At 31.6% G+C, this 25,463-nt stretch overlaps 1 protein-coding gene across 7 annotated transcripts in view; it reads left to right on the plus strand.

Moving 5' to 3' along the window:
- Positions 1–1,756: 1,756 nt before the first annotated feature.
- LOC132704278 (odorant receptor Or2-like) overlaps positions 1,757–25,463 on the plus strand; it is a 29,730-nt gene continuing 6,023 nt past the window's right edge. For 2 of the 7 annotated variants that reach the window (XM_060674159.1, XM_060674158.1), the window contains exons 1-4: positions 1,757–2,688; positions 2,766–2,865; positions 2,951–3,052; positions 3,133–3,288. In XM_060674159.1, coding sequence (XP_060530142.1) covers positions 1,886–2,688; positions 2,766–2,865; positions 2,951–3,052; positions 3,133–3,288 — 1,161 coding nt within the window. In that variant the 5' untranslated portion in view covers positions 1,757–1,885. Of the gene's footprint in view, positions 2,689–2,765; positions 2,866–2,950; positions 3,053–3,132; positions 3,289–4,516; positions 6,016–6,045; positions 11,086–14,960; positions 15,458–21,058; positions 21,377–23,829; positions 24,629–24,998; positions 25,099–25,463 lie in introns of those variants that run through there. The other 5 variants (XM_060674166.1, XM_060674162.1, XM_060674160.1 and 2 more) reach the window with 5 other exon arrangements.

The raw sequence follows: 25,463 nt of genomic DNA on the forward strand, positions 1-25,463 counted from the left end.
CTGGGTAAAGTATTGGCGATAAATGAAAAACCGTTAGAGAGTTTCAGGTTTCGTCAATTATACAGGGCGCAAGATATTTGAAAAAATATCATTCGATAACGCTATTATTTGTGCAAATTTTAATATTTACGGATGTTTACTGTAACTTTGAAGTTCGACGAGAGGTGAAGGACACTTTTTTTAAATTTATTTTTTATTTTTATTTATACAGGGTGCATGCACAATTAAATTGCATCGATTTTGTGAAAGTTTCATAGTGGTCCGCAGGAGCAAGATAGAAAAATATTGAGTCCCTTTACCACACGAAACCGCGAAGTTCTTTCCTTTTATAATAAAAAGCTGTTTCGCGCTAGAATGCAATCTTGTTAGTGTTAGCGTTAACTTTTCCACGAAAACATCAATGCCGCTTGCGACGCATCAAATTTTTCCTTAGTGGGGCCACTGAATGAAGCAAGGTCATTAGCTTAAATCTCGCGCATGCGCGTGTTGAATGACTCTTCTCTAAATTTTTTTCATAGTTGTTTCCTAGGTTCCTTCATTACGTTCTCGAAGAAAATATCAATGCCGTTTGCGGCGAATCAATTTTTACCGTATATTGTTTAATAGCTATATAGGTGTGACAAAAACAAAAATAAGTAGCCAGCAACAATGAAGATTGTTTTATACCAAGAACATCAACAAAAATATTATTTTTTTGAAGGAAGTATCAAATCGTGCGTGACAAATGAGCCAGAATTCTTGGAATATGTTGCTCTGGCACATTTTAACGAAACAGGAGAAGGAAACTTCCCTCAACGCTGCACCTAGGGCCTCCTGGATACTCTGATTTATCTTCATTTACTTTTTTATGAGGACATGTGAAAAAAAAATTTTCGTGCTCGGCATAATACCCCTGAAGACCTACCTATACGCAACTCATCCACCATTTGCGCAAGTACGAGCAATTCAAAGCAAATTCATTACACAGAATACACAGGACAAAAGTGTGCTGTATCTAAAAAAGGAAGTAAGGTAGGAAAATTTTGAATACTTACCATGCCAAGTTTCGCGTAAAAGTAGCCGGTAATTTGGTAGTAACGAAGATTTTGATAAAAACCAATGTGTTATAATAGTTTTGATTGTTATTTTGCACCCCAGGCTCCAGTTTTTGGAGGCCCTATTCTGCTAACAACTCTTAACGAGTTAAAATGCTACATCACTACTGCGGCCAAAGCTAAAATGCGGTTTAAGACAACAAATTTTCTGCTGCGTAAATAATTTTGATCGATCCGGACAACGGGAATTTGGTGACACGTTTCCCTTTACTTTACAAACTTCAACCTATTAATCAGACAACATTAAAAATTCCAGAAAATATGACGAATGCGGGAAATAGCACGTATGCAAAACATACTCCCATATTGTGACACAGAATCGGACAATAAAATTAATTTTGACAGAAATATATGGCGCATCTGTTTTATTATCAGGGGAACATAAGAGTGAGAAATGTATATAAATAACATTTACCCGTTGATCCAATAAGTGCTCTTATTTTTTGTATAGTACGAAGAATTATTGTTCTAAGGAGTTTCTTCAAAACGGTTGTTTAACTGAAGGGTGGCACGAGTGGATTTTTTACTTATGTTTTGTTTGTATAATTAACTCCCGTATAAATTATTTAATTTATCTGCAGATGATCTGCAACGACTATACCGTTTAACATTTTTCATCGTCGTCCGGTTCTGTAAAATGGGATCTAAATAATTCCTATTCGCAAACGCGTTTATAAAACACTTCAGTGCGGAGCGAACGGTATTGTCTCCGAGTGCAAACACCCGGAGCATCAAGCGATAAATCAGTTGCATATTTTTGCAAAATTTTTAAAATAAAATCATTTGATTTCATGATGAAAAACAACAGTATTAATTCAAAGAAAAAACTCCAAATTTTAAAATTCCCCAAAATTGTCATGGTAGTATTTGGTATCTGGAGAAATCAGATAACATCAAACGCAATAATCGCCAAATTGTACCAATTTTACTCAGTGTTCATCCACATATTTATATTGCTTTTAACAACGTCCATGTGCATTTGGGTTGGGATTAGCCTAAGTCACAAAACCAAGGCGCAGGAAGAAATTGAGAAAATGATCACGGCTTTTTCATACCTGATGAATATGTTTGTTATTTTACTTAAGGTCACTCTCGTCCAAACAAGAGGTGTTCGAAATGCATTTGCTTTTGTTGAAGACGAAGAAGAAAAAATGAACAAATCAAAGGACCGGGACATATTAGATGCACATTTGGAGCAAGTAAACTTTTGCAATAGCGTGAATACGATTTTGGCTTTATTTTATTTGCTGCTATATGTTTGTTTCGCTCTGATCGAAAACACACTGGCCAGAATTAACGTCAAGCAATACAATGACATGTACAACGAAACTTTAATAAAGCCGTTGATATATGAAGTCTACCTTTATAAAGTGGATCCCATAAAATATGAAACCATTATTATGCTTTACGAATATATCGGAGCCTTTATATTGTTGGCATTTAGTCTCTCAACTAATGCTATTTTGTCTTGTATTATGTTTGCTTTGTCAATGATAAAAGCCCTTCAAATAAAATTGCGCAAAATGGCGCATAAGGATCAAGAAGCTGTTAGTATTTTGAAAAAGAATGCAAAGGAACATCAGCAATTTATAAGGTATTTGTATTTATACTAGAAAGGAATTGTTGAATCACATTCACATTAAGCAATTTTCATAATTGCCATAATTTTAGGTTTTTAGAAAATTTAAATGAATTACTTAAGTATCTCATTTTGATAGAGTATTCGACCATATCACTCAATATAGCTCTTGTAGCACTTCGCTTTTTACAGGTAAGCAAAAATAAGTTGTTTATTTGATACTTGATATAGTTTTTTTTCTTAATTCGGCACCTTATCTTCTAAATTCCATTTTCAGGATGACACTCCCACCATGCGAATTGGCAGGGTGTTCTTTTCTGGCGCTTTTGTTGTTTACATTCTTGCATTGGGTTGGAGTTCCAACGAAATCAAGCTACAGGTATATTTTAGAATCTAATTATGAATGAAATTCGTCTTTGGTTACTTAAATCGATTTCGTTTAACGCCCTGTTTCTGCAGAGTATGGCAATATCAGATGCGATGTACGATACTTCGTGGTATGATCAAAGTGAAGAAGCGAAGCGTATATTGCTTATAATGATGATGCGAACCAGAAAACCTTTAAGGATGACTAAAGGTCCGTTTGACGAAATGACACTTGAGTCGGCTGTAACAGTAAGTACAAATTGGAGTTTATCTTTGAACGATGATGAGATATGCATTCGCCAATTAAAAACACTTGCAATATTGATAAAGTAATGGGTGGACCGTTGATTACGAGATGACAGATCTCAGAACCTCATATGATTTATGTATTTATGTATTAAGTAAATTATGAACATAAAAGTTAGTTAAGTTCAACAATGAAACAAATTTTGAAAGGTTAAAACATTTTGACATTTACTGAACAATATCCAGATATACAAAAACCGACAAAAATGGCATCTTGGTAGGAATTAGGTAACGTAACTTCTTAAATTCATTAAACCGTGTTTCTCGTACAAAATCTTACTTTTAAAACACATTGTATGCTTCATCTAAAATATGCAAGGAATAAATAACTGAACTGTCTGCAAAAGTTCGGTTGTGTTCAATTAAATCACGGAACTATTGAGATTTCGCCTTTTTATTTCGTTCACGGAAACCCATACAAAATCTACTTTATTTATTGCGTAGAATCGAAAAATATTGCCACGTTTATACAGAAGCGGCAACACAATACTAGAAAATATTTTTTATAAATGAAGCACCTCTTAGACGTAAGTAGTGTGGGGACATTCTATAATTTGACCTAAATCCGTTGGTCCCTTAGCCAGGTATTTCTAACAGGCCCTTAGCTCTGCACCACCTGTTGTAGGTATATTTCAAAATGTGCAACTCTTTCAAATACGGAACATTATGATTTTGAACTATTCTTTTATTCAAATTTTTAATATTAGTCTTTGATTAATTTATAAAATATCAAAATATTTGTTTACAACCTAACCAAAATATATAAAAAATAGATTTAAAGCTGCAAACATCACTTTTGACATAAAATTCGAAAACGGTAAAACCTAAATTTAGGATATTATAAAGTATGTCTAGAAAGTTTCGAAAATTTTGAAAATGTTATAACAATAAAATAACAGAATATACAGAGGGTCGTATTTAAAAATGGAAAGTTGTTACTTGTCAACGAAAATACAAACGTCCTGTAAATACAGCAATAAGTTATTTTACAAGCATGCGCGAATCTTGTGAAAGTAAACTTAAGTTTTTAAGTGTTCTTGATATTCTTTACAGGTTCATCTCTTAATGAACTATTCACTCTTTGCATCCATATAATTTTATGTTTTGTGTTTTGTTTTCCCTCCATCTTTTTATCTCTTCTTATATTATGTTTACTTATTGTTATATTTAGGTACTCAAAGGCGCGTATACTTATGTTTCCATCATGGCATGATTCAGTGATCAACAAATTTGGGCTGTAAAAGTTATCCGCAGTTCATAAGTGATACACTATACGAATGTAACAAACTATACCGTTTTAGACAAGTTTATTTGATATTTTGCTTTGCACTTAGTATTGTATTTTATTTTCGATATTCGATCATTTATATTTGTAAAAATGAATGCTCAACCTAAATAGAATCTCATATTCCAATTGCAAGTTTTAAAGGGGCTACAGTGTATCCAGTCTTTCGCGTGCCAATGTTTTGTCCAAAACCGTTATCATATACGATTCATGGCTGATATGAATTGAACATGAACTCTCTGTTATTCTATACTTGCGATACGATTGTCAAGCACTATTAACAGCACACGTGTCTTGATGGTTGTGTGGCAATGTGCTTAATCACCCTACAAAACGGGTTTGGTCCAATCATGCGCATTAAAAAACTACTCTTAAAGCAAAAGCCAAAAACAAAACGCCTTGACTGCTTGCAAAGGAACAACATGAAAAGCTGCTTTCAAATATGCATAAAACTATCCTTTCTGAACAAATCTATATCCTGTCTATGCTGATAATACAAGGACATTGGAAACGACAATGAAAAAAATGTTGAGAAGGGATGTTGAATAAGCGCATGCGCGGTCATTTTGCAGTTTATATCATTAAGTAGTTTCTCATGACATCCCCAAATCAGGTTAAATGTTCAGGGAAAAACGAACAAAATGTGTGCAGATCGCTGTTTCACAAAAAAAAAAGGCAACGGAAAATGTTTAAATTGCCAATATATCAAAAACTTTAAATTTTGCAAATATACAAATACCATACGTTCAATTTATCTTGATAACATTTTAATGGACTGTAACTTTTTTGTTTTTAGAGATACCAAGGTAAACAATAAAACAAAATGTAGGGTTTGTAGCCAAGTTTTGTTCCAAACAAAACACTATCAATTTTCTGACATATAAGCCTACATCATATATTTTTTTAATGTAACACCCTGTACACTTTATATTTTAGTCCACTCGTTTTTGACAAATCGGCAAAAATAGGAAATTGTTACATAATTTCAAAGAGTGCCCTGACTGACGAATAAAAATAAAATTGTTGATATTTGATATATTAGTAAACAACATTGATTATCGAATTAATGTCCAAGTCATTATTGTTAAAATGCGTTTTAACCGAATTTAGCATCTGCTTCAAGTATACTTTCTGAATAATAAAAGTGCAACCACAGCTCGTCGTCAGTATATTAGACTTTAACGGTAACGTATTAAAAGCTAAAAAGGTATGTCGGAATCATAATATTTTAAATGAAGAAAATAAGGCAAACATATTAGGATTCTATGAAGCACATCCAGTTTCCTCTATTACTAGAATATATGAAGAGACACTCAAAAACTAAGTACAGAACAATGTCAAAGGAGGATGCGGTTTTGTTTGGATTTTTTTAAATAGACATAATGGGAATAATAATTTTTTGAAAAACATTTCAGGAACTGATGAAAGTTGGTTCACTACAAGGAACACCAATACGAGATAATTGGTCTTTAAATAATCTGAGACAAATACACGAAATAAAAACCTAGGGGTTCTAATCAATTAATATATGATATGCTGTCATTCATGGGCACATTTTGGGTCCGATATTTATAGATCGATAGTTAACTGGATATCATTATTTACAACCCTTAGAGCACGAAATGGAACAATATATAGAAGATTTACCGCAAAATATATCAGCGCTGATTATATGGCAGCAAGAATGTGCCCCTGTTCACAATGTTGTGCAAGTTAAAAATTTGGTTAACGTAGAATATCCCAGGGGTTGGATAGGGAACGGCGGAACTATGGATTGGCCAGCCAATAGTCTTGGCAATCAATCACATACAGCAGTATTTTAAGTACGAGATTTCGTTTCCGCTAAATCGCCATCAACTTTATTTTTCAAATTGTCCTTGAAATCTACATCATCTATTAAATAGCATTTGAATTGAATAAAAAAAAAAACGGTTGTTATCTTTCAATGTTTTGGTGTAGTAAAAATGTCAAAATAATTTTATTGACATATTGGTACAAGCCGTTTTTTAACGTTGTTATTGCGTCTTTTTGCTGTTGTTTTTTTTTTTGGCTATACAAAATGGATCTTGATTTTTCATCTGAGAATTTCGGTATAGTAAAATGTTGTATCTTATGCTAGAGTAGCGCCGATGAAGCTGTATTTTTAACCTGAGAAACGCTTATTATTTGGCACAAGATAATCATCTAACACGGGTTAATGTGTTTGTTGGGATTTTTGGGACACATTTAATAGACCTATTTTCTAATGCTTCTCCTAAGTCTGAGCTTTATCGCAACCTTCTGGAGCACGACATCGAAAAGGCTTTGGACAACTTACCGCTTCGAAACTATTGGTTTTAATTGGTTTTAACCATATAACTATAAGCCATATAGTGGCCCCACTAAAGTAAAAAGTTATGCGTCGCAGGTGGTATGCTATTTTCGTAGGGAAGGTGTAATTTTTTTTTGTATGGGTCACCCCTATCGAACTGAGTTGTCACATTGCCGTAATTTTTCAAAAAAAATTGACTAATTTTCATAAGAACGCAAAATACTCTCTCTGAAATACGAATATAATTGGCAATGTCGAGCTAGGAATTGCTATTGCCAGGGAATACTAACAGTCTGTGCCATTGTTGTTTACATTCTTTGTGGTTATGATACTCTCCGCACATTTTTCGTATTTTTGTGAAAAACTTGTGTTTGTGATCAAAACTGTAAAATATACTGGTAAGTATTGCCTTATGTACAAGTTAATTTAAAAGATTTAAAAGTGGTTTCTATAGGGCTCCCACTCACACACATGTATAATTTGTGCTTTTAATACTTGCTCCTTCACGAAATTACAACCTAATACGATCTTAGACAAACCCGAGTGATTTAAGAAACTGCATGGTACACTTAAATAGCTACATAGGAAAAATGTTTGGGTAATATGTTTTAGTGTACAAGAATTACAGGAAATATAAGAAAACAATTAAGCTGCAAGTTTTACTAGAACAATCACATGAAATACCTCTTGACAATTAAAAATCCTTGTAAAACTCAATGTAGGAAAATTTTCTTTTGTCATTACTCAGAAAGTGGGGAGTTACCAGAATTAGTTCAGCTGCAAGAGGAAAAATTTAAATGATAAATCTGCAGGATATTTTTTGAAGTCTAAAGGCATTGCAGGAAATTTTCGAGAATTACCAGGAATTCTATGCAACGATTCAAAATTTATGGGTATTTGTAGGTCACCTACCTCCTTTTGGAGGTAAGTGAATACTGCAGTACTTACACACGCAATTTGACACTGATAAAATAGAAACAGTTATATCAATAAATACTGACTTTGTAAATCTGCTTGTTGGATTCGGGACAACTTGAGTAAGAAAAATATTATATGCACAACTTTGGAAGAAGAGATCTTGATTAGCCTCCAACTATTTTCCCAATGCTTGCTTGGCTCGAGAGTAAGCTATGTCCTCAACTCGTAAGTATCACCTACCTTCCTTTTGTGAATAACTATTTAGTACAAGTTTTTGGACCAGTTATTAGACTGATCCATGTTCTCTATCCCATTTTTTTGTAGACTTGCATATATGTCTATTTGCTAGTTTTGATATAATAATCATTTATCCCAAAAGATGAAATTGTAAAGAAACAATGGATAACATTGTCGATAAAGTAGGCAGTCTTTTAGGAACATATGGTGATCAGTTGTAAATCGGGTTACTTATTGTTTTCTGGTCATTCTATTTGTCAATGGTACTTAACAGCCCAAACTTACAGTGCCAAATGGTACCTTTTTTTTCTAAAATTTCTTTTTCTCATGATAAAATTTATCAAATAATTCCACATTCCTCAAAAATATTATTTTGTTTGTAATATGTTACCAATTTTTTTTTGGTCTAAAATATTGATATTTTTCCTGCATAATTTGTGACTGAAAATTTTCCATCTTGAACATAAGAGAAATTTTTCTTGATAGGGGGCGTGTTTGGGGTTTATTTCAAGTCAAAATAATAATTTCTTTCCTAGGTAAAACTAGAGCAGACACTAGCAGATCTTTAATCTTCAGCGTTACAGGTCATATTGAAGGCTGGCACACAACAATCAGCAGCCAGAAGTTTTTAACAACAAGTAAAGTGCTTCTGACTTAAATTTTGTTTCGAATTTACAGTTATTCTAGTAATAAAGGTGGTAATCCTCTCAAATCAAGTAATATAAATGTTCTTGAAAAGAGTAAGACCGAAGCATTTTTTGTTGGACGCCATTGTGTAAATGTTATGCTATTAAAAAAGGCAGCATATATATTTTTTTAATTTCCTATTGCGTTAACAAGCAACAATGTTTTTTATTCTTTTTAGTAAAGGGCTTATTAAATAATTCCTATATTATTCATTTATATTTTTACATTGTGTTCGTTCTCTAACATGTCACTATATCTTCTGTGAATTTCAAAACGACTATATAAAAAGTAAGTCGTAGTTGTGCCATAAACCACAATTTTGTCCACAAAACAAATCTGGAGAGTGCATCTGGAAAAAAATATTTCTTAATAGAATATTTCACATGAGCTTATAGTTTTAAAAAATTCCAAGCATTTCTGGAAAAGTAATTTTTAGTTATTTACATTTGAATCCAGATTGCAATAAAATATGGTTAAATTATTGTATGAATTGATACTAGTATCTAAAGCCGAGTAGACACAATTTCTGCATGTATTTTTAGCGGATAATAATTGCTGTTAAATATTTTTAATGGGGATTTTTTTGCGGTAGCCACGATGCAATTATTGCTAGCAAAATGTTTTTTTAAATTCTGAGACAATAAACGACACTTTTTAGGGTTTGGTAATGTTAATTTTGTTACATTTAGGACTAATTGTTTATTGACTTATTTTATACTAGTTATACTAGTTTTTAACTTTATTAGATACATTTTCCAATACCTACAGTTTGTAAACGAAATTGTCCATTGAGACTTTTCATTACTCTATATTTGGCAGGCGAAACTGTCAGTAATTACTAGACTTGCGATGAAAGAATAACCGTCTCTCTACACGAAGCGCTTGTTGAACATTTTTTCCACTTGATGTTTCCAGAGCGATATCTGGTATCAAAGTTATATTTACACTTTTAGAGTCACATTTAGGGAATTCGACTTTATTTACATTTTCAATAGAGGTATAACCAATAAGTTTATGGGTACAAACTGTTTGCGCGGATTTACGAGCACAAATTCAGTATCCCGTTTATAGGCCTTAAAGAACCAAAACGCTAAAATAGTTACAGAATTATACCAGGACGCCGACCTGCGTGCTGCAATTCAGCATAATATTAACTGTGCACTTGTCGCTAATTTTTTAACTTCTTTCCGCACTTTAATTCCTTTTTTGCCCGAAAATTTAATGGGATTTCGACATATTTTGAGAAAATACTGCCGTAAAAATGCAGCATCCTAACATTGAAGATCTGCCCGCGGCCATGTTGGTTAGCATTGCCTTATGCGTCGCATGTCATTGGTTATAAACGAAATTTGGAATCTCGCGCATGCGCATATCGACCCGACCCTCTGGAAATTTTATTACATCGTTGCTTCACGAGTTTCTGCATTATTAGCATTGGCAGGGCCTCTATGTCTAGTAGCTATATGGTTTCAACAGAACGCTGGACCCGCGCACAATGCCCCAATCATGCGCGATATCCATTCAGCAGTTTCGTGGCCCCCTCGTTCGCTGAACTTCACTTCACTCGATTTTTTTATAGGCAGATATTGCAAAAATTATGATTGCCAGCGAGTTTTTGAGACTGAGGGTGAACTGAGAAGACTAGTTGAGAAATGTTTTAAATTTGACAGTTTCGACGTGTTAAAGGAGTTTGAACATTCTTACTTTTTACAAAACTTCTGGATTCCTCCTGCATCGGTTTTTGCTAAGTCGAACTTGCTGACGTTTCGCCAATCATCCTGTTGACTTCTTTAGAGCTTGATTGAAACTGTTTTATTTTTAATTTTCTTGTTTACTGAATTATCATTTAAAGTAATATACCTATTTAATACAATAAATAAATGAGAACGGCTTTATTGTTCACTCGGCGAAGTGCGAAGAGCTGCTAATCGAGCATGTGAAAAAAAAACTATAATTCAACTTACAATAAGGCAAATTTTACTACAAATATCATAAATAAATACATGCGTTTTCATAGTTTGGCTTTAGAGGCATTGGTATCAAAATAATGAATTATTTGTCCGTAAATTAACATTTGAAACACTATTGCCAATCGGTCTAAAATTATTTGGAGTACTCTCTTTAGCTGAAGGCGAAACTATTGCAACTTTCCATGGCACAGGAAATACTCTTTTCTCAATGAACGAATTAAAAAGGCATGTTAACAGGGGCACGATTGTTGAAGACTACAGTCTAAGCATCTCAAGAGATATTCCAACCTTTTCCAAAGCATTGGACTTTAATTGTTATCGGTCTTTATCCATTTAAGTTTAAGATTCCGAAAGAAAATTTCACTGCTCGTCATTAGTTTAAACAAAATGAATTTATTTTTGACAGCGCGCCGGGCCGCCGAGAGTCTCGAACTGCATTGAAGGTTTTATCAGTGATAATTTAAAATAATAATACAAAATATTATTATAAAACAAATTTAGTATTTTTTATGTTATTTTATTATAATTATTATTAATAAAAATTTATTTTTTTAGCAATGTTATAAAGAATACTATCAATTTTTTAAATTATTTTTACCAAAGAGTGTAAATTTAGAAAAAAATAATCAACTTTAAATTTTTAAAACTGTGATGGTCTATATTTATTTTTTCTAGGTAATTTAGTAAATTATTATTTTTAAATTTACTAATCAACACTCCATCTTTAGTTAACAAAAGAAAAACCGCCCCGTTACGATTTTCATTTGTTTTTCGGTTATCCGACTAAATAAAATCATTTTAGAAGTCACTCCTGTCTATTTGTGACATAAGTTTATACGCAATGCATGAAATAATTATTAAAAATAGAAGCTGAAGTGTTGTTGAGCTGCGTTTTTTTAGTATTATAATTTTTAATTATAATAATAATATTTTCTGTGATTTAAAATGGGCCGAGCGAATAAATGTTGCAATCCGTTAAATAAAAAAAATCACAATTATGTGATTAAAAAATTAGTTTTAATTAATTTAATCGTGCTTGCCAATTCAGAGCCTTTATAGTAAATTATATGTGCAATTCTTGTGCAACGGTAATTTATCTCGGCCGCGAACCTGAGATACGTAAAACTACATGAAATAAACCTGTAAATAATAATCTTATTGTTGGTACGACTGAGCTAGAAGTAGATAAAATTACAGATGATGATAAGAAAGATCCGACTTTCAAGTATAATGCTATGACAATCAATTGAAAATTGAAAATATTAATAAATTGCTGTCGGAAGTTGGTGAACCACCGATGAAACTGAGACGAGTGTCAAGTGTTGCTGAGTGTCAGAAACCTATTTTCACTTCTGTAAAAAAAATGAGTGGTAATGATATTATTGATAATAACTCTAGTGACTTTCTTTTAAATAATTTCAAGTCTACTTTTGATCAAAAAACTAGTGGATCTGAGAAAATCCAAGTTTTGACTACTCTTCCGCTGGATTGGTCCATCAAAATGATACGACGTGAGTTCAAAGTGTCAAAGAGAATGGTACAAGCTGCTAAAAATATTAGAAAAAAATCAGAATTTACGTCACAGCCTGATCCGAAAAAAGGCAAAAATCTGGACAATCCAACACTTGATTGAGTGAAAAATTTTTATTTATCAGATGATCTTAGCCGTGTGATGCCTGGAATTAAAGATTATGTTACAGTTATGGAAAATGGTAAAAAAAACACAGAAACAAAAGAGACTCTTATTATTTAACATACATAATTTATATAAAAAATTTAAAGGAAAATTTCCTGATGAAAAAATGGGACAGAAAAAATTTCAAAAAAAAAAAATGTATGTGTATGCAAAATTCACCAAAACGTAAAATTACAAATACATGGACTAAAAAATGAACTTAAAAAAAAAGTGTTGATTTTACTGAAAGTTCCAATGACTTGATTCAAAGCTCTGTTTGCACACAACCTACATAATGTTTTTTTTTTCGACCTGCAAAAAGTGTCCAGAAATTAATGCTCTTATTGGTAAGTTAAAATTATTAATTGAAAGCCACGAAATAAAGGAAATATCGTTCAGTCAATGGAAAAGTACATACAGGTAAGGAAAAGGGTGAAATATAAATAATTTAATTTCGTCAATTTGTCTAATGATTCTTTTTTATACACAATTTATTATCTAATATATTCTTTTGAAATTTTGCAGTACTGAAATCGTTGAAGCTACGTATTGAAAGGAAGATTTTTTGGCTGAGTTGGGAAATAAATGGTCCCAGCTGTTAAAGCATGAATTTGTGTCTAAGTCTCAAGCGTCTTATTTCTCTAAACAAAGAGAATCTGTTGATCATGGATAGTTTATAGTATGTCTCTATTTTTCCGAAAATTATTCCTTTTTTATTCAAGATGCTATTCAATCACAGTAATGTGATAGGAAAAATGAAGCACGAAAATTTTGTTGTGATATCAGAAAAAGTTAGTCACGATGCAAGTTCAGTACATTTGTTTAATAATAAATTGATAGAATTTTTGAAAACTAAATTTGGTGACAATAAAATTAAAAAAATCAAGTATTTTTACGATGGAGCAGCTTCACAATATAAAAATAAATATAATTTTGCAAATTTAGTTAATCATAAAAATGATTTTGGTGTTGATGCTGATTTTACTTTTTCCGCTACATCTCATGGCAGAGGTGCGTGTGATGGCTTAGCAGGGTGTGTAAAAAGACAAGCTTATCGTGCTAGTCTCCAACGTGATAAAAACAACCACATAACAACCCCACTTTCCTTTTTTCAGTAGGCCTAAAGTTCTTTTCAAAAAATTAATTTTGCTTTCTGTACTATTAAAGTTCGTGAGCTACATGAAAAAAAAATACCAACTACGATTCGAACGCTTAACTACAATGAAAAATACTCGCCAATTTCATTTTTACAAACCAATGCAAAATTTTTCACCAGAATGCAGGCTTGTTTCAGAGGATTAACAAAGCTTTAAAAAAAAATAAAAATAACAATAAACAATAAATAAACAAAATAACAAATTTACAATTTAATTATTTAAGCTTGTTTGTTCTATTCAGTATGTTATGATTGTATTCTTTATATTGTTGTTAAAAAAAATAAAATTTTATTAATAATTATTATAGTAAAATAACATAAATAATAACAAAATATGTTTTATAATAATATTTTGTATTATTATTTTAAATTATCACTGATAAACCTTCAATTCTGTTCGAGACGCTCGGCAGCGTTCGAGACAGCTTCCACAGAGCTCGCCGCCCGGTGCGCTGTCATAACTAAATTCATTTTGTGTAAACTAATGACGAGCAGTGAAATTTTCTTCCGGAATCTTAAACCGATAAACCGATAAAAAAAATGTTTTTTTTTTACCAAGAAATCAGTTCAATTTTAATTTGTTAACTTAAAAGTTAGTTAACAATACGAAAATAAACAAATAATTTCCATTTTTTTAATTAAAAGTGCTTAAAATTTTCATTATAAAAAAAACGTTAAAATCAAAATTTTAAAAAATCGTTTGGGCGAACAATTTTCCATCATAAGTACTAACAAAAAATATATATAGATTAAATTTTTATGATCAAGTGGTAAATGGGGGTCCACTTGACGTGATCTTACTGTGATTTAAATTAACAATGAGTGAATTAATTATAAATTAACAATAATAAATAACAATAAAGAATTACCCCCCAAAAACAAAGTATTAATTTTAGGAATCACCCTGCATAAAGTACAATGTTCACATTAAAATGGTTGTTGGGTTAATTCATGAAAACCTTTTTCCTATTTTTAAGGCTTGTTTTCATGGTGATAGTAGCAAAACAAACTAGGAAAATTTTTAGGTTGAAAAAAAAGATTGCCTTTACTGTCAAACTGAAAAGTCATATTTGTTCTAGTTTTTTTGCTCGCTGTAGTACCTACTCTGATGAAAGAGATCTTACCGATGAGAGTTTAGTGAGGTTTGCATTTAACAAAATGAAATACATAAATGTATACCTACATCATCGTGCATCTAAGATCACTTTCATGAGAGTACTATCAGCGTCAAATCAAGCCTTTACTTAAAAGACGGATGTAGGGATTTTTTAAATCTGTTTTTTAAGCATATAAGATACCAGTCTCGTTCTTTTTAATTTTTTTTATAAAGTACGGATATGCAACAGCTGTCTTTCTTGAAACTAAAATATTTTCAGATGCGGATAAGAAGGCAAACACATCACAAACATCAAAAGAATGTGAGAATTCAATAGTTGCTTAGTTGAAAAGTTCTACTTTCACCAAAGAATTACAAAAAACCTGTCAAATATTAGTTATTCTCTTAGAGTTTAGTTCAAGATATATCATTATATTTAAGTTGCTATATTTAGGATTCTTTAGGTTAGGTTGTTCTATGTTTTTGCTATATTATATAAGGTCTGTTCATAGGTATAAGAAAGTGACTAACTGATTCGAATTAAGGAAGTATTTTTTTTAGAATTTAATTATTTGCGGTTTTGTTAGGAAAGATACTAAACAATATTTATTTATTTATGTATGTATTTATGTTGAAATCTAAAATAAAATTACACCATTATTACCCACTTAAATTACTTAAAACTATTTACATATGTCAGTATCACTATCGCTATCATCGCCTGTTCTAATTATTATTTGTTCTATATTACTTGCAATATAGATATACGATTGTTCTGCTTTTTTTATATGTTTAACAGAATTGACTCAATTTTGTGGAGCGATGCGAGCGGTCTATAAGTTGAGGACATTGGAGTTAACACGGGAAAAAACATTGTTAGGACGAATTGCAGATTTCAGTTGATGGCAAACATGCTCAACGGGATTAAATATACAGTGGTAAGGTGGAAGCCTTAAAACTGTATGCCCTAAATTTTTTGCATAGTTATCACAGACGTATTCCTTTTGTAGGTTCAGGCTTTGTATAAACTCAATTAATTGCTTTTTGGCATAATCTTCATGAAAATAAATATCGTTATTATACATGTAGTTTTGGATTGTTGCTTTTATGTCACGACTGTCAGCATCGTTTCTTTTTTTCCTCGCTGAAATGGGATTATTTACAATTTTCCATACAGTTGATGTTGGAATTTTCGCCAATGTGGTCGTTTCTTCTAAAGATGCTTGTTTGCTAGCACCACGTTTATTGAGAGTCAAGTAAACATTGTTAATAACTTCCTTAGTCTCAATAGAATAGTGTTTCCTACATTTGGGCGGGAGCACCTCCTGATTACTAATAAACTTAAAGTAAGTATTGCACACGAAATAAGAATGATTACTAATAAACTTAAAGTAAGTAGTATACCAAACCAAAGAATATTAAACTCAGGTAGGTATAAAATTATTTTTTATTACGGACCCCAATTTTACCTGAATTTAAATTTCGAAACTTTAGGTAATAATCTTGTTGCGTTGTATGTTAATGTCCACCCTTGGATAATCCCATTCAATAGCAATTGGTCACTTTCTTATATCTATGAACAAGCCATACCTACAATTTTTTCATATCTACAATAGAAAAAAAATCAGATCAATCGGCACTTTTACCCTCAAAAGCAAAATTAAAGATTACACAGTAATTGGAAAAAAAATGTGCATTTGAAATGTCGCCTGCTATTCCAGTGATGACTTCACCAACCATACCCAATACTACTGAACATTACCTTTCCAGTATTTCTCATATGCTGTTGGAAATAACCTAATAATTAAGTAAGACCACTGGTATATCTATATGAGATCCTATATCCTTCCAGTCGGATATACTAACGACGTCTCAACTAGTATAACTGGATATCCTTAGTATCCTTAGTATGCATTAACAAACATCCTACGGACATACGTATCTGACACACTGTGGACATTCCAATTAGTAACGTCGTACATCCTTGAGACGTCTTAAGAATGTCCCCTAGCTGAAATAGTATATCCCTAGGATATGCGCTATGTCCCGTCAGATATCGCGAGGACCTTTTACCGTTTTTTGGAGGTCGTTTCAAGGGTCATAGTGTGAGTTGTCGATAATACTAGCACTGTTTGGTTTTACAGGTCACAACAAATATTATTTGATTTTAGGGTTATCGTTAGTGTGATAACGGAGATTTTAAAAGCATTGAATTGAGATGCAAATATTTTGCTATTTTTCCAAACGTTTTAACAATGTAAGGCTCTTCCTACTCTAATTTTCAATATTATTTAATTCTTACAAATTCTTTAAAATGATTCAAAAAATATACCGATTTATTGTTTTATGTTTTCATATACGTTTTCGTTTGGATTAAAATAAAAACGTAGATTTTAATAAAACCAAAAATTAAAGAAAATTATTATTTTATAAAAGGTTTAAACAGTAGACCATTTTTAGCTGAGCAATATCCCAATTCTTCTTAACATTCTCGTCGAATTTTGGCCAGTGTTTCAGCAGTAACATTGCTAATAGCATTTGTAATTTAATTACGAAGTTCCTCTAAATAATTTGCACGATCGAATGTGTGCCTGTAAATAGTGACGTAACCGCAAACAAAAAAATCATATCGTAAGGTGCTAGATCTGGGGACCTGATTGTTCCTTGCCCACTTATTATGCAGTTAGAAAACGTGGGATTCAGAAAATCCTGAACTCTCATAGCATAATGTGTGGGGCAACCATCTTGTTGGTATCCAATTTTATGAACAGAGATATTATGAGCCTGAACAGTATGGTTTCCTGAAATACTAGCCCATATGTTGACCTTTTTGAATGAATGATGATTCATCGGTGAATAAAATAAAAAAATTCGGTAAAAAATGTTTATTTTGGTTAGCTCCTTCAATCATTTCATCACAGAATACTATGCGTTTCTCATGATCTGCAGTTAAAGAAGTTTTCCATAGTAAGATGCACCTTTAGAATTACCACGGAGTGAGTTAATCAATTTAAGGCGGATAAGTACTCAGATCGAATTTTGCGATTGTGTTGTTTACGTTACAACGTGGCTTACATATTTGTACTGGGATATAGCGCAAACGAAGTAAAGATACAGGTAAGTATTTGCATGGTCAGTTTATTATGTAGCCCGTAAAGTAGATAAAAAAAATAGAACACAAAATACCCAGTTGGTGTGATATTATATGAAATTTCAAATTAAAATAATAGCTTTTTTTCTAAAAAATGTTATTGGCTTGCTGACAGCAGTTTCTGGAAATTGAGGATACACTGCTTGTAGCTGATGTTTTGCCAAACATACTATTGGGTTTTCTTCAGAGTGCTGCCGGAAACGGACAAGCGAATGCTCTATACAAAACCTGAATATAAAACTAGAAAACAAGATCATCTTTAAACCACACTTAACCTTAGATAATTCCTTATACAGAAAACCCACTGATGCTGTCCAACTACAAAGTTATCAGACGATCGATTTATAAATTTACTCCCCAGTTCTTCCGGACGCACAAAATATCAAATCAATCACAGTTAAGGGCACAATTTATAGGAGAAACAGGTCGAAAATGGTCAACCAGGGATCACTATAGCATATAACAGCTACAGCAATACTATTTACAAAACTTCCGGATTCATCCTGCGTCGATTGGTGAAAGGTGTCTGAGTCACGGTTAAGATTGTATGGTTGTTGACAGATTTCTATAGATCCTCGGATTTTTCGTTGGTAGAAGAATTTTATGTCCGGTTTTGTGATTATATTCCTAAGGCTCTTTCATGTTCTTTTAGCCTTGTTGATATCTTTCGTCCGGTTTCTCTAATTTATTCTTTGCCACATATGCATGGAACGCCGTAAACTGGTTTCTCAAACAGAATTTTGTCTTTGACTGATCGAAGATGTTGAGAGATTTTTGGACAGGTGGTAAATCTGGTTTTGACGTTATATTTCTTAAGTCCTTTTTTGATATGTGGTCAGTGATGTTTTTAATGTAAGTGGCAAGTGTGGGATTGCTTTCGGACTTGTTGCTTATTAGACAGAAGAGCAGAGGTAAGGTGTTTTAATTCTGGATTCAGTGACTCGGGCTGAGATAGTTTTACGGCTCTGTAAACAAGAGGGAAGAAGCCAACAGGATGATTGGCGCTAAACGTTGGCAAGTTCGACTCAACAACAACGGATGCAGGCGGTATCTAGAAGTTTTGTAAATATTATTACAGTAGTCTGTGGAAGTTCCTTTGAAAAATTAACAGCTACAGCAGCTTCTCCACTCATCATTAAATAGGCTACCAGAAACGGAAATTGTCAGCCATTTATAAATTGAAGTAATAATTTAAATAAAATTTTGCACTCGTTTAAATTGTATATAAATTGTATATTATATGTATTACACTTGAAAATAATGTGGAATGAATTGAAAATAGCCGAAAACTGCAGTACTTGTTACGACCTTGTAGAGCGAAGCAATAGCGGACGCAGTCTACCAAAGTCCTTGGTACGAACATAGCCAAAAAGTTGAAAATGCTTTGCTCTTTATGATGATTCGAGCTCAAAAATCCTTACTGATTACCAGGGGACCATTTTTATTTATATTTATAATTTTTTCTCACTTGGAACCCTTTATAATTTGAATAAAGTAATGTTCATCTTGAAAACCACATGTTTAACACATTAAGTTAATAATTTCGCTAATTACCAATAAACGCTTGTATGTACGATTATTTATAATTTTCGAAGTATTGCCACTTAAACATTTTTCCTTGCGGATGATATTTTATAGCTCGTAGGTTGTGTTTTAGCGGCTAATCATTTGGTTTTTTTATTTAAATAGTAAGAATTGCTTTTTGGATACTAGAAATTTTTCGCTAATTGAAGAGAGATGGAACAGTAACAGAAAAGAATAATCTAAAATCATGCACATAGAGCTAATAGGTGTGTCGCCATGTGGCCCATTGTCTAGCATCTTTTTATTGAATAAACTGTAGAATTTATTCTTTACAAAATGTTGATTTAAATTGTTTGTAAATAGCAGCTTGCATTTGAACATTAGAAGGCATTTTTTTTTTATATTGTCTTAATAAATTGTCCTAAACAAAATAACTATTCATTTTTTTTTCGGTTATTCAAATGAGAGTGGAATATATACTTCAATTGCGGTTGACCGTAACTTGTTTCAACACCTTTTTACAAAACTCCGGATTCCTCCTGCGTCGGGTTTTATTGAGAAACCAGAGAAATCCAGAAGTTTTGTTTTGTAAATTTTATATTACAGTAGCCGGTAAATGTTTCTGTAAAAAATTATTGTTTGAACAGCTGTCGGTAGTGTCGTCACTCCACCTGGATTATTAATTAAATTTTTAAAATGATTCTTGGTCACTTCTTGTCCGTGAAAACATGTGTTTCGATCGAGTCTAGTTTGAGGCCACTTTCGTTTATAATGTGTCCCAAATGTTTAATTTTTCTGTCTTCAAATCTGCATTTATATGAATGCCAAATTAGGTAGGATCACATTTACCTAATTTTCATTTCTCCCTGTATCTAATTTCTTCAAATGTAGTCTTGATACCTCTTCGTTTATAAAATTTTTCGCACCTTTAAATCAAGTTTTATTTAGTCAAAATTCAAAAACGCAGTTTACAAAAAGAAATGTAATTGCTAATTTCTGGTGGTCGATTCATCAAGGCGATAGGTTTCTACATTTATTTCATTCAACGATTTTTAAAGAACTGCGTCTATTTCAGATAATATAACGGTAGCTGTTTTCGTAATGTCATTCGTCGAAAATATGAATAACTTCAAACCATGTGTCTACTGCAAGTAAAATCCTGGAGCGTTGTCGCCCAACATTTTCATGCAAATAATTTATTCACAAACGTAAAGGCTTTTATTAGAATGATTACAGAGGAGAGCGGTAAAAGAATGAGGGTGTGCCCCAAACGATAAACACGCAGAGGACTAAAAGTATGTAGTGCACCAGTGACGGATTTTATGAAAAAAAATGCAATTAGTTCCGAGGATTTTTAAAAAAATTGTTTAATATAAAGCACATAATTTTTAAAACAAAATTATTTCAGTATTAATTTTGTTTTAATTATAATTTTTAATACGTTATTATTATTTTCTCCCTTTTTTGTTCAGCCAGGATATTAGAGGATGTCTTTCGGGTATAAACGTTTTTAGCGTTAGTGTTTACAAATCTTCTGGATTCCTCCTGCATCGGTTGTTTATAAACAAAACTTGCTGACGTTTCGCCAATCATCCTGTTGTCTTCTTCGCCGCTTAACTGAAACTGAAACTTTAACTCAAATTCAGTTAAGCTCTGAAGAAGGATGATTGGCAAAATGTCAACAAGTTTTATTTATAACCAACCGAAGCAAGATGAATCAAGAAGATTTGTAAATATTTCAAGAGTATCCCGTTGAAGTTTATTTGAAAAAAAAGTTTTTAGCACTAAAAATAACGATTTTACTTTGATCGCAGAATTGTTGTTGCTAAAATTATAAGTTCGGACCTGTGCAGGAGCCTTTAATAAATAAAGAAAGACAGTTCTTCCCGTTTTTGATATAAAGTCAGCAGCTATTGAGAACAATCAAAGTTTCGTTGGAAAATTGCTTGAGTTGGGTGAAAGAAAAATACATTGAAGAAAAGTACCTATTGTTTAATTAGTGATTGCTTATAAGATGATCGGTGGGTATATTTTTTTTGAACCTTATAACTGTCCGCTCCACCTAATTTTTTTTCTACAGATTAAAAAAAAAAATTAATTCAAAAATACAAAAATTCGACTGAAAATTTTCTTCCGTGTTACGTTTACGTATACTTTAGAATCCAAAAAAAAAGTATTTTTGATCTTCTTTAGAAACAATAACAGTATTTATTAACGATTATAAAACACACTTGGGCTTATTTAACTATATGATTTAATTATTTATTTATTATTGAGCCAAATTTAGAATGGTTTTTATATTATTTATTCCAGCCCTAATTCCATCCTTTGTTACATTTCTTGGCTAGTATAATAAATTAATTTTTTTAAAAACCCGCACTTTTAGCTATCGATATCATTGTTATGTATCTTAAAATCCATTGCCTACATTTGTTGTTGAGATAGTCCGTTACTCGAGCAACATTATGTGGAGGTGCTTCATCTTTACAACTAATTTCAGCAACTTCATTCAGTGGTATATTATCTATAAACTCTTCTACATTTTCTGATATAATCCTTTCGTATCCATCACCTCATACTACATCTTCATGAAATGTAGACCAACAGTGTATTTTTTTGGTGTGTACCTTGCTGTTGTGAAGGTAGATTCATCAATCCATAAAATTTTATGAAAAAATAGAGGGTCGATTTCTAACATTTCCAAGAAAATATATTTAAATATTTTACCGATGGTTTTAAAAGGATGCCACTTGTTTTTCCTTAAAATTCTCCAGATTTTTTCACAACTTTTATGCAATTCGCGAATTTCAAAGATTCTCTGAAAAATATACTATAATTATTTCTGGAAAAAATGAGGCAAGGGCTTAAAATATGAGAAATATTATTCAGCGTTTTAAAAACTCCAACTTGGTCCTAAACAGACTTTTTTGAAGACGCGATTGGTTGCCAGTATTCGAAAACAAAAAAGAAACAATGGTAGTCTTAACTGTCACCGATTTTTGAAATACGCAAGTATTTATATAGTAAGAAATATGTATTATAACACACGGGCAAAGTTAAAAAATTGAAAATATATCTAATCTACTCTAATTTTGTGGTTAAATGGTTTGCTTTTTTTTTCTCTTTAAGTATTTGTTCCTCTGAAGTGATTAATTAATTTAGATGAAACAATTTCTACACTTTTAATTTTTTGGATTCGTTAAACAACTTTTGTCTGGTATACTTTATGTCGAAAATCGTAGTTTTTGAAACAAAGGCGTTCAAAAATATGCCACAGTTCTAAAATTTTTTTAAAATTTGTTTTATGAAAGAACAAAGCAGACCAGAACAAAAATATTACGGCTACTTATTCCTCATTCAAAGCACAATTCAATAAAACATCAAAAACAAAATTTGCAGCCACTTAAAAAAAAAGCAGTTATCGTGAATCGAACTTTAGTAACTGCACGTAACTTACAAGAATAAAACCTCCATTGACCACACCTAGTTTTTATCCTTGGTCCAATTATGATAAACTCAAAATCCATGAACTCTTGCAAAATTAAATCTACCCTTCTTTACGTTGTTAATAATCCTTGTGCACGAAAATCGATAGAATAGCACAATTACCAATAAACAATCATTCGTGTCGCTAGGGATTCAAAAAAAGAGAAATGACAATCTAAATTTCTTGCAACCAAGTACCAAAGCTCCTTATTTCAGCAGTTTCGCGAATTGGCCACAAGACACGCTGCATAAGCCAGGGGGAAATATATTTTTCGTGAGGTTTATTGTATTCAAGTATTCTGCAATGAATATGCTAGGGTCAATTCAAGTTAATGGTTTCTATTATTCTATTTGAAAAAAAAAACAGAAAAAATGAACTCCAAAATTTTTCGGAAATCAAATCCCAAATAGACGTAAATATATTTAAAATATCAAATTTCCAAATTTTTAATATAACCAGGCCATATCTATTTGGAGACAAAGTTACTGGAATGCTAATTACTTACAAAATATCCAGGATACAATTCAAAATGAGGAAGTTTAAAAAGTAATATATAGTATATATATATATATATATATATATATATATATATATATATATATATATATATATATATATATATATATATATATATATATATATATATATATATATATATATATATATATATATATATATATATATATATATATCCCGGAATATAGTGTCATCACATTTTTCCATCCGTGAATCAATACGTGAGAATATACATATATATATATATATATATATATATATATATATATATATATATATATATATATATATATATATATATATATATATATATATATATATATATATATATATCAATTATTTGTAATTGTTAATTCAACAATGAGAACTTAAGGTTGGAAAATATTAAAATCTTATTTCACCATAGAAAACACAATTTACGGCATTTGGCCGATTGTTGCTCTTATTTGCTAACCTATAATTCATTTGCAGGTGAAAAAAATACGCCTTTCAAGATATGTTCCGACTACTTGAAAGATCGTACAATTTTGAAGGTTCCCAAATTCGGTATGGTTGCATTTGGCATATGGCGCATTAAACTTCCCTATAGTCTTAACGTTAGAACAATGTACTTTCTTTATTCGGCATTTGTCCACTGCTACGTGCTCCTCTTAATCATATCGATGATCTTGTGGGTGGTACACACCTTCAAACAAGAAAACAGATCTGATGAAATTAATAATAAACTCATTACAAACTCCTTCTACATAGTCGGTATAGTCGTAGTATTAATTAAAGCAATATTTTGTGAAAAGAAGAGTATACAACAAACGATTTCATTTGTGGAAGAGAAAGAAAAGGCACTGATAATCGCCAAAAACACCGAAATATTTAAAACCCATTTCAAACAAACTAGACTTTATGAGACAGTTAACGCGTTATTAGTAATTTTCCACTTGGGTTTACTCGCATTTATGTTATGGGACAATTCTATAGCTAGAAGTGAGGTCGATCGTTGGAACAAAATACATAATACGTCATCTAGACTTCCGGTAATATACGAACTATACATTCCAAAAATGAATCCCGCAAAACATGAAATGTTAATTGTATTTCTTGGGTATTTCGGCGGCGTTTTGATTATATTGCTAAGTACATGTACTTTAATTATTATGGGCCTTATACTTTTTATTCCGACTCTGGAGATTGCTTTACAAATTGAATTAAGAAAACCGCATAGCACGGACTATGAGATGAAGAACTTAGTAAGGCAACATCGACAACTAATTTGGTGAGTATGTCAAATGATTCTAGTCTTCCACTCAACTTCGCGTAACATTTAATGCACAAGATTGAGAAAAAAATGTTATAGGTTCTAACGCTCGAGCAAAACACATCAAAGTAAAAATCTGTAACGAAAATTATTATAAAGGAATGTTTAAAATATTTTTTTGGCAGCATTCGTCTTCATAAAAAACGTTTTAATTTGTTTTTTCAAGAAGCGTGTAAACTTAGTAACTGAAAAATATTCCTATATATAGCCCAAGGAATTCAAACTCGAACGGTTAATAAAATAAAATTATATTAAAATTTAGTTTATCTTATTGTCTATGAAAAAATTAATTAAACCCTCTGTACCACCTAGTCATTCTGTGTTTTAGGTTTGTGGAAAATTTAAATAACTCTGTTAAATACATGATATTACTTGAATACATCACCATTTCCATCAACGCAGCTTTATCGGCCTTCCAAATCTTAAAGGTAACAAGTTCATTTGTTAATACAATTTTCATAATGCCACTGCCGTACTCCATAAGTGACAAAATACAGAACGAAAACAAAATTTATTTAGCACAAATCAATGTAATGTCAAAATCCAAACCATTTTTGTTTTCCAATACGAACGTTATTAATAAAAGTAAGGGTTTTGGTGGGGTTGTCGAAAATTCTACAAAATTTCACAATGGTAATAAAATTACATTACAGTATTTCAATAAAACTATCCCAACCAAACAAGTGTGAAATAATAGTGGGCAGTAACTAAAACTATTACTAATTTACTCAAATTTTGTGTCTTCTGCAGAACAGTTTTAAGTTTAACAAGAAAAGTTGCCCCAGGTAGTTGT

This window comes from Cylas formicarius, unplaced genomic scaffold (genome assembly GCF_029955315.1).
Source record: "Cylas formicarius isolate icCylForm1 unplaced genomic scaffold, icCylForm1.1 PGA_scaffold_7__23_contigs__length_41026272, whole genome shotgun sequence".
Lineage (NCBI taxonomy): Eukaryota > Metazoa > Arthropoda > Insecta > Coleoptera > Brentidae > Cylas > Cylas formicarius.